A 10815-nucleotide genomic window follows, 5' to 3' on the forward strand; every position below is an offset into this window, starting at 1 on the left:
TTGAATGGAAAAATTGACAACACTGCAATGATATAAGTAAATCAGTACAAAGTATATGTCAATACCTCTACATTAACCTCTATAAAACAATACTATGCTATATAGTATATACATGATAAATATTTACCAATTGTAATAATTAAAGAAAAACCTAGTAATAAAAATTCTGATAATATTTATAATACAATTAAAGGTTTTTGTACAGAATTTTTTCCTTTTTAAAATTAAGAATTAAATAGATCCCTACTAGATAAAACCTAGGTCCTATAGACTATAGTCATTGAAAAAAGGTTATATGAAATAACAAGGTTACTTAAAATAAGTAATAACAATTATACTAAACATATAAAAAGTTTTTAATTAATCCACCAAAACACATAAAAAAAAAAAAAAATGCGATACTATAGTAATTATTTTCCTTTTTTTTTACACTTGCGATCATTTACAACTTCTGTTTTTAGAACTGCGTGGTTTGCATCTTTTAAATGTTGATGTAGTTTGTTTTTTGATGAAAATACTGATGAACAAACACCACACGCATGATTGGACTTTTTGATTTTGGGGGTTTCAACTATTTTTTGTTTTTTTTTGTTTTTCGTTGACTTTTCTGCTGTTGGTTCTTCTTGAGGTTGATTCTCTTTCGATGCTACTTCGGTCTCCACTTCTGGCACTGAATAATTATCGGTGTCATCAGGTATAGGATTATGATCATCATCGTTAGTCTTTTTAGCACTTATCAGCACAACATTGTCTTTATGCTTTTTAGATGTCTGATGATTGTGTAAAGCTTTTTCAGTTTTAAAAGACTGATCACATGTCAAACAGTATAATACATTAACTTCATCAAAGGTCTGTGAATGTTTCTTTTTCTTTTTACTTGGTTTTCTTTTTATATTTGCTGTTTCTTCTTCACTACTTAAATCAGCTTCTAATACATCATCTGTATCAATATCATTTTGAACATTTAATAGATTGATATTTTTTATTTTATTTTTATTAAATTCCTTAGCTTCAGTTTCACTACTTAAACTGTTGCAAGACTCCTCATTGCTATTAGAACTATCGTATTCTGCTTCGTCTACAGCACTTTCTTCATCAGAATGACTTTGCCTGTTGTCATCAGAACTATTATTATTATCAGATTCTTCATCAATAAGCAGTTTTTCATCATTCAACATCTCGACTTTAATAAAGTCGATATTTTCTTTATGCTTTTTAGACTTTTCATGGTTTTGAAATGCTTTTTCTGTTTTAAATACTTTATTACAAGCCACACAGTATAAGCAGTTAGCCGTTTCATCATCTGAATCAAATTCATCACTACTACCGTATTCAGCAATAAGGCTTTCTTCAATTACTTTTAATTCCTCTTCTACATTAGAAAACTTTGACCAATCAGATTCTTTATAATTGGCCATTTCTTTTTGTTTATCTTTTATTCTTTTTCGTCTTGCTTCTTCGATTCTCTTACTGTTTTCCGCTGATTTTAACTTAAGAGTCTCGGCATATGCTTTTAATCGTTTATCACGTTTACGTACAAATTCTATCAATGCTTGTATCTTATCATTACGCTCTTTCTTAGCTTTATCGCGAATCTTCTTATTTTCTTTTTCCATTAATTTGACTACACGTCTGTTGGGGGCTTGTCGTATGTCATATTCATCTAACCATCCAAATGGTTTATGTGTATTGAAACCACACCAAAAGTTGTAGAATGGTCGCACAATATCAGTATAGTCACTGTCTGATCGACCAAATGTTGGAATATCATCAGGATCTACTTCAAAATAAACACTTTCTTCGACCAATAAAGTATTGAATACCTCACGGTATACTGAATAAAATCCTTTATCATCATCACCAAAACCTTTGTAACAAGAAGGTGAAAAATACTTAAAAAGATTAAGTTCATTAACAGGTGTATCGCCACTATTAATAATATACTCTCGGTGGTTGTCATACCACTGGCGTTCACGTGGGTCACCTAGTACCTCATATGCTTGCTGAATTAATTGAAACTGTTCTTTAGCTTCGTCAACACTATCTGGATTTTTGTCCGGATGCCACCTCAATGCTAATTTCTTATAAGATTTTTTCAAATCATCAGCAGAGACATCGCGTGACACTTCCAACACTTCATAAAAACACTTCATTGTGTTTTCATTCAAATTATGCCTAAAAATAATTATACATAACAATATTAGTAAATAGAGGTCATTTGAAAAAAAATAATCCTAATTTCTATGCTTACAAATTTATTTTTACATTCATAAAAAAAATAAATTTTCAAATATATAAACATTAATATTTACCTGATATTATATTTTTCAAAAATTTAATAATTTTCTGATTGATCTGTTTAGGGTTTTTAATGAAACGAATATATTGAATTTTAGACTGAAAATTTAAAATATTGGACAATCCAATAATCCGAGGTCGACACCGACTACCGAGTACCCTGATCCCAAGTACCCAAAGTTTATAATTTATATTATTATCATTTATCATTTATAATAAACCACGAAGATTAGTGATATCTCTAATCTTCATTTAATAAACATTTCCGAGTACCTACCAATTACCAGTTGTGGGCAGTCAACCGAAAAGTGGTAAGCTGGTAAGTACAAGTGCTTATCACTGCACCGGTCGTGGCCCGTGCATACTGCATAGATAATAAATCTTTATTCCCGTAATCCCGTGTGCATGGTGAAACCTGAAAAGTGAATACTTGAATAATCTTACGGCGTACGAATTTAGTCGCTAATTCGCGGATCATACTTAATTAATATACCTAATTTCACTTTTTTCCTTTTGAATAAAAAGTTTACCAAATAATTCAATATGAGATTGACGGATGTGCTCTGGACCAAACTACCAAGAGGTCATATTTTCAAAGGGTACGTTCAATTTTTCTGTGTAATTATGTAAATCAATTCAAAACCATACTATGATATTATGTCGATATTCAGTGTTACAATAGATAACTAAATTGTATAATATATATAAAAAAAAATGTAACATTATGTAGGTAACTAATTTTGGCCATTAGGAATTAGGTAATGTTTATTATAAATATAAATTAAAATATACGAATCACAATAATATGAAAGCTAGAATTTGCTATATAGTTAAAAACAATTTACCTACTTTATTAATTTCAGTATTTAATTATTTAAATATTATATTACAATCTTAATGACCATTGAATATCATCAAACTGAAATATTCCTCTAAAATACTGTTAACTGTTATTACCTATTTAGCTATGTCTACTTTTGTACATTTGTGTTTTAATATATTTATATTTTTTTTCAATTTTAATTGTCTATTTTGAAAAAAAAAAACAATTTATCAAGAATTACATTTTATGGATGATATATTTTACATACTATAAAATAAGATTGACACTTTGTACTATGTGTCAGAAAAAAAAAAGTTTATTTTAAATACTCACATTAATTATTATACCTAGTTAAAAGATAACCGTATTTACTTAAATAAATAAATATTATTTATTTGAAGAACAGAATCAATAAAATAAAAATTCATTCGGTTTTTAAATACACTATACAGTTTAGGAACTATTTAACATTAAGTAGAATTAGTAATAATTACTTGTCCAGCGGTACATATGTACTGTACCAGTATTGAACTGGTATTCATGGCAACAAAGTTTACAGAAAATTTATATGCAGTTTGCTGTTCACGTTTTTTTGTTTGGCTGATGGCATATTTGACTTTTCCTAAAAATCCTGGGCACTCTACTATAGTACTTAACTCATGTACTTACTACCAATACCTAACCTGTATATTTAATCAATACTACTACGGTCATAACACACTATTAACAAAACTTACTGTTTACCTATATAAATATCTAATATCTATACTCAGCAGCGGTGTATTTAAGAATTTGTCATGGGGAGGGTCCAGATAATTTTTAGAAAACAGAACTGAGGGGGGAAAAGCCCCCCACACCACCAAATTACCCTTTATTAAATAAATATACCATAATATAAGAAAATTAGAAATTTTTGAGTTATTAATTATTAAATAATAAATTTACATAGCATTAAATAACTATTGAGAAAATCAAAAAATGACCTCCTTAAAGTACCATCTTGATCCAATTTGCTAAAAGATAACGTACTATGTATTAAAATCGAAGCACTCCTTCTGGTAAAAATTTTGTATACAGGATAAAAAAAAAAATAAACACCATTTTAAAACCTCTTGCTTCATTGCTCCGCTCAGAATCTAATAATATAGTTATGTTATAGCATAACATTTATAAAAATATTTCCTAAAATACATTACTTCATTCATAGTTGATCTTAGATAACTTTTCAACCTTAAAAAGGTTGAAAAAGATCCCTCTGGAGTGGCTGTAGATACTGGCAATGTACAAAACTACAAAATATTTGAATTAAAAAATGAACTCGGTATTTTGCAACCATTTTCGGAACCAAACTGATAAAAAAGTCACAATATTAATTGAAAATGTTGATAACTGAAGCTTCGAAATTTTTTTACAAAATCCTTCGTATCATATGATAAAATTTGTTTTTCTTAGTCATGTAAAAACACAACATTTAACATGTACGAAACATGAGTCAGTGAGGGAGGGGGTCTTGACCCCTTAGACCCCCCTGTAAATACGCCACTGATACTCAGGGGTTAAAGTGAGAAAAAATTCCAGAGGGGACTAATGTCTCCATATAGTTTTAAGCGTTCCATATATAATTTTATGTATAAACTACTATAGTCTTAATTTATTAAACGGGACGCTTTTTAACCACCGTCAGAGGTAGGGAGACTGAGTCCTCCTGCGTCTCCCACTTTAACCTCTGTCTATACTATACTCTGTTCAGATTAAGATTGAACCACTCACTCAACCAAAACACGTTTTTGAAATATGTCCAAAAATATTAATATATTCCTAAAAAATTTAAAAATATGCTCAAAAACATCTAATCTGCTATGAAATAATAAACAATATTTGTTAAAACAGCCATATTCAGGCCAAGCCCTGATAATAAGTAGGTAATAAATAATAATCCTGTTCTTTCCTTTATTTATTTGGGTTAAACAATCCAAACAATATTTGAATCATACGCTTAAGTGATCATAATGAAGTTTAGCTTGGTTCCTTTTGAATGGAGAAGCTGCCTGCTGACACGGAACCCCTGAGAATCTTCAAATAATTATACTCATTTTGTGAACAAATGATGAATTTTTTTGCAAGCTAATATGTCAAAAACATGTTTGTAGATTGTTTTATAATTTATTACCATAAAAAAACTTGTATCTATAATATTGTTACATTGTGTATCTGTATAACATTTCATTAAGTACCAATAATTTTACACATTTTGTCTTGTGTCTACTATGTCTAGCGAGAGAATACAGTGGCCCGACAAAAGTTGGTTCTTCTATGCATCTCAACACGACATTCTGCCACAAGGAATTTGTTTGGATGGCAAGGTGTTGTATAGGAATGTGTTCTCTCTCTGGATAGAGTACCTATACGTATTCACTGTTCTTTTAAATTTATCCAAAAAAATTTTTTTTGGTACTTATTTAAAATAATGCCTCCGATATATATTAATGTACAATTTTTAGATATTATATTATTAAAATCAATTTTTTTTCTATACTTGCAATTTTTGAACTAAATAAATAATATAGGTATTGAAGTTTAAATTGATAAATCATACTATGCACTGAGAATTTTAAATAGATTTATAAAAGATTAACATAAAATATTATGAGTACCTTGAACGTTTTTTAGTTAAATTATGTATGAGGATTTAAGCTATTAAGTTATAAAGTTAAAATAAATAAATATTTGTGTTCTACCTATCTAATTCACTTTTTTTGTTACAGTAAACATCGCCTGGTCAAACCGGTTACTGGATTAGATATACATAAGAAACTTAGAGATCTTCAACGAGAAGAACAAAACATGTTTTACCTTCGGCATTCTTATTTGACCAGGGTAAATATGCATAGAAATAGGTATTAGGTATATTTTTCTGTCAACGATTAGTTTTTTATTTTTAATTCTCATAGTAATATGTATGATACTATGATATATTAATAATTAATATATTTGTATTTAAATTTTTCGAGAACACTGTTTCATTTTAAACTTGTATTAAGATTTAAGATAGTTAAGAATTAAAATCTGTTGCAGGAAGAGTCATATGGGCATTCGCAAGAACAAGGTCGCTTTGAAAAATGGATGAGGAAATGGAAAGTGTTACAAGCGGAAAAATTTGGAAAACACAAGTCAATTGAAAATCACTTAAGTCATCTTAGGTCAACGGATGGATGGGAAAGTTACTAAGAACTTCCAAAAAAAAATATTTAATTATTAGATTCTTTATAACTTAGTTTGTATGTTTACTTTAATGTCTGTAAATGTATGAAGGAAAATAAAATGTAAAATAAATTAATGTGATTATAAACATTTAAATACATATGCGACATTTTTAAGTTACTACTTAACAAAATATTGAAAAAAAATTAAGGTTATAATTTTGATTCAAGGCACGGTTAATCATAGCCTAGTGCACACAACTGTATCTTCTTCCTCAGTCAACCATTTATTGTCAATTGCTTGTTCTTTGTTCAATGTTCTACCACTTCCCAATAATTCAGCAAACTGTGCAGCAATTGGATCACTTCCAACAGTTGCTACTGCCACTACTTCATTTCCTTTGCAATAATATACCACAGCTTTGAAGTTTTCAAGATCGCCATTAATTAGAACATCAGTGTAACCATGGTTGAATCCTTTGAAATTATAAAATATACAATATTTCACTTTATAGATTAAAAAAAAAGAAAAAAGAACATACCAGCAAATCTTATGCTAGTGCCAAATAATGCTGTCCAGAAAAAGGGAACAGACTTAATAGGAGTTTTTTTGCCAAGCATTTGTAAGGCAGCGATTTTTCCATGGTAAGTAGCCAACTGCCAATGACCTAAGGATGATTTAATATTAGAGGGGTACACAGGAGCATTGGCAACATCTCCACCAGCAAAGATTCCTTTCACATTGGTTTCCAAATACTATAAATTGAAAAAAAAAATTTTGTTATGTTATCACTAATTCCCTCAAATCTGGTAAAGAAAAAAATTCACACCTTGTCAACTTCAATTGTACCATTAGAAGAGTTGATCGCAATATTAGAACCAGCCAAAAATTCAACATTAGTTTTTGATCCAGTGGCCATGATGCAAACATCTGCCTTTAACTTTTGACCATCAGACAATTCTATTTCAGATAGTCGATTATTATAACCAATGTAATTTTTTACACTTGTTTTCATGTGAAACACTACGCCTTTGGATTCAAATAATTCCTGGACTCGTTCACCTATTTCTTTTCCTAGACTTTCTTTGAAAGGTACATCACTACGGCCAATCACGTGCACAGATTTTACTTTAGAAAAAGTTGCTGCAGCTAATTCCATACCTAAATTTATTTTTATTGTATTCATTATTCACTTATGTAATAACTTTAATTGAAGTTTAAAAATTTTAATTTTACCAATAAATGATGATCCAACAACGACTAAATGGCAATCAGATGATAAACTTTGATGGATTTTATGTGCATCTTCGATTGTGCGTAATGTAAATACATTGTCATACTTGGAAACTTCTGGTGTAGAACGAGGTCTAAATATATTTAATTATTAGAAAAATAAATACTAATAGTTTTAGTTAAATGGATATTTACGTCATTCCACTGGCGATAAACAGAGCATCAAATGTTAATTGTTCATTGTTTGATAAATATACAACTTTTGTACTTGTGTCAATTGATTCTACACTAGTCTTAGTTAGAAGTTCAATGTCTCCAGACTGAAAAATATAAAGATTATAAAACTGTTAAAACGTTTCTAAACAATAATAAAATACACAAAAATAAAGTTTTATGGCTTTTTGAAAAATTTGGTTAATTTATAGACATTTTAGGACAATACATAATGAAAAATTTTAACATGTAACAGATAAGTAAAAAGTAAGTACCTAACCTACTGTACTGTTGTCATGAGCCACTAAGCTGTAACTCAATTTTTCTCAAAATCGAGTTTTTGGTGTCTATCGATAGATATTTTAATCCTCTATCGATTCCCGTAATAAAATTTAAGGGTTTTCTCATTAAAAATACATATAAATTGATAAGAAAATGAGATAATAGACAAATTAGCACTATGTCCCAATACTGTTTTATTGTTTCCTGAAAACTAAGATTTTGGAGTTACTGCTTAGTGGCTTATGACACGGCAGTGTAGTTTTTGACTAAAAAATGTTGTTATATTATACATTAAGTTTTAAAATATAACAAACCACTTATACAATTTAATATAAATAATTTACTTCATAAAAGGGTAGAGAACGTAACAATATGCCATTCACATCAGAATTTAATGCTTTACTCAGTTTCGTTCGGTCGTATGGTAAATAAGCATCTTTTGAGATCAATATCAATCGACCATCATATCCTTCTTGTCTTAATTTCTCTACACATTCTGTACCAGCAGGTCCTAGAGCAATAGTTCCATATTACATTTCAATTTTAATTTATGATAAAATAACTAAATTACCACTTCCAATAACAATGAATGTACACTTGTTTTCTGGATTGCGTTTAGTTAATGGTTTCACAAATTTAGCGTTTTCAAGTGCACACTTGTTGGCTGATACTTTTACATTACCATTGGTTACAGAAACTTTAAAACTTGGAATACTATCTAAACCAGGGAAATCCTCAATGTCACCTGTTTATAAAAAAAAAATAAAGGTTTTAAAACACTTTTAAATTGACATCATGTTTAATAAGTATTTGTTTTACCAGTTTTCAAGTTGAAACAAGCACCGTGCCAAGGACATCTTACTGTACCATTTCCTAGAGCTCCTTTAACTAAAGGTGCGCCATAATGTGAACATTTCGATCCGACAGCAAAAAATTCATTATTTTGTTTTACGACTAAAACTTTGTTGCCATTGTTTCCAATCTCAAATTCTTGCATTCTATTATTTTTCATAAATAAAAACGTATGTAATTTTAAATGTTATGTACCAATATTACAATTATTGATTTACCCATTATCAGGAATGTCATTTTCTTTACATACAATTTGTTCGATGACATCATCATTAGGACCTGTAAATACATAAAATAATTATCATCACATAAAAAGAATAATGAGTAAATTTATTATACATAAATAAATATTTTTTTAAAGCATTAGAATAAAGTGTGCATTTTAATGAAATTAAAAAAAAATTACCAAAAAGCAAATGAAAAAAATACAATAAATTTAAACAAACACACACCCGACATTGTTCTGCAAAACACACGCGATTGGGAATGTATACTACTTCTAAATACTAGTCTTCGAATAAATAACATTCAATCCCTGTATGATATACCGGATTAATAGCCTGAAAGCATGCACATAAAAAAAAATGAATCAACTTATTTTTTGTTTATACCTAAATGTGAACGAAATGAGTATGAAGAATTCACTTTAAATAGTTTAATGATAAGTTATTGATGATATGATAGCATTTTGCTAATCAAATGGTAAATTTTAATATTATTAGTATCCATATATATATATATATATATGTATGTATGTATAATATGTATACCTATACAAACATAATGAGTAGTTAATTATATTGAATGTTATTTATGTGAGTATGATTACCCATGGTGAAATGATTTTTATGATAACTTATAATTCTAATGAATTGCAAAAGTGGTGTCAAACATAGATTTTGATGACATTCACACACACTGTGAGGCATATGAATTAATTATTTTATCATGCAAATATTTTAAGTTTGATTTGGTACATTATATAGAATAAAATTAAACTTTAAACAAACATTTGAACCTTTAAATTGCTAAATTTAAAAATAGATACTATAAATTGTGGAAAAATTACCAATTCATAAGAGGATAAAATCTTTTAAATTATAATTTTTTATAAAAAAAAATATAATATTATGATAAAGGTAATATTTTAACAACCTATTAATTATTGTTGTATTTGTAATAAAAAATAATCTATAAACTCACTCTGTTTTAAAGTAGGATTTGAGTTTACCTCGTAGTTGAGGTCACTATAATGAAAGTGTTAAATATGAATTCAATGATATATCATTATATACGAAAAACTATTCGGAACAAAGGAGATGGGTAAATCTGGATCTATTTCTGAGGGTAGTTATATTATTATTGTTATTATTTATTTGTCTCACTAATTTTTCTCAAACACAGCATGTAACTTAAAGTCAATATAGGCATACAGTAAAATAATGTGAATAACTGTGGTAACTATAAATATCTTAAAATAAGTGTAAATATTTTGTAAATTCCATTGTGTATAGAAAATAACAATATCAAATTATTTGGTAAAAAATTGTAAGTCTACAATTATTCTTTACAAAACAAATTAAATAGTATAGTATGTAGGTAAAGTGTAGTTGGTTGTACACTAAAAATATTAACACTTTTGACTTTTGATATGAACTCTGTTCAACTGATAGTTTTAAAATAAGGAATGTTAAAGATACACGCTAACAGTGGCGCAACTACGGGGGTGCTAGGGGGTGCTTAAGCACCCACAACTCTATTTTAAGCACCCCCAAGTCCAATGTCTTTATAATTTAAAATATCTATAGTTTTAAATTTTAACAATGTAATTTTATTTTAAGATATCATTATGTCATTTCAATTTTGACATGAAATCATTAAAAATTGTTGCTCAATCTTATGACGGTGCAAGC

At 28.4% G+C, this 10815-nt stretch overlaps 3 protein-coding genes across 5 annotated transcripts in view; 1 reads left to right on the plus strand and 2 right to left on the minus strand.

Annotated features, from left to right (window-relative positions):
- Window positions 1–332: 332 nt before the first annotated feature.
- Window positions 333–2507, minus strand: LOC100162952 (dnaJ homolog subfamily C member 21). The gene is made up of 2 exons (XM_001943295.5): window positions 2313–2507; window positions 333–2175 (listed from the first exon to the last, which is right to left on the minus strand). The coding sequence occupies exon 2, from the start codon at window positions 2151–2153 to the stop codon at window positions 411–413; it is 1743 nt and encodes a 580-aa protein (XP_001943330.2). The 5' UTR covers window positions 2154–2175; window positions 2313–2507; the 3' UTR covers window positions 333–410.
- Window positions 2508–2666: 159 nt separating this feature from the next.
- On the plus strand, window positions 2667–6484 carry LOC100574113 (ribosomal protein 63, mitochondrial). Its single transcript, XM_003241859.4, has 3 exons — window positions 2667–2897; window positions 5887–5998; window positions 6197–6484. Exons 1-3 carry the CDS (start codon window positions 2842–2844, stop codon window positions 6347–6349), a joined length of 321 nt encoding a protein of 106 aa, XP_003241907.1. The 5' UTR covers window positions 2667–2841; the 3' UTR covers window positions 6350–6484.
- Window positions 6382–10815, minus strand: part of LOC100167063 (apoptosis-inducing factor 3) — a 7536-nt gene continuing 3102 nt past the window's right edge. For 2 of the 3 annotated variants that reach the window (XM_008181024.3, XM_008181025.3), the window contains 10 exons: window positions 9355–9462; window positions 9121–9181; window positions 8870–9048; window positions 8622–8795; window positions 8395–8561; window positions 7751–7875; window positions 7559–7689; window positions 7152–7483; window positions 6864–7077; window positions 6382–6798 (listed from right to left, as the gene is read on the minus strand). In XM_008181024.3, coding sequence (XP_008179246.1) covers window positions 6563–6798; window positions 6864–7077; window positions 7152–7483; window positions 7559–7689; window positions 7751–7875; window positions 8395–8561; window positions 8622–8795; window positions 8870–9048; window positions 9121–9181; window positions 9355–9430 — 1695 coding nt within the window. In that variant the 5' untranslated portion in view covers window positions 9431–9462 and the 3' untranslated portion in view covers window positions 6382–6562. The remainder of the gene's footprint in view (window positions 6799–6863; window positions 7078–7151; window positions 7484–7558; window positions 7690–7750; window positions 7876–8394; window positions 8562–8621; window positions 8796–8869; window positions 9049–9120; window positions 9182–9354; window positions 9463–10815) is intronic. The other variant, XM_008181026.3, reaches the window with a different exon arrangement.

The sequence above is a fragment of the Acyrthosiphon pisum genome, chromosome A1, assembly GCF_005508785.2.
Source record: "Acyrthosiphon pisum isolate AL4f chromosome A1, pea_aphid_22Mar2018_4r6ur, whole genome shotgun sequence".
In the NCBI taxonomy this organism is placed as follows: Eukaryota; Metazoa; Arthropoda; class Insecta; order Hemiptera; family Aphididae; genus Acyrthosiphon; species Acyrthosiphon pisum.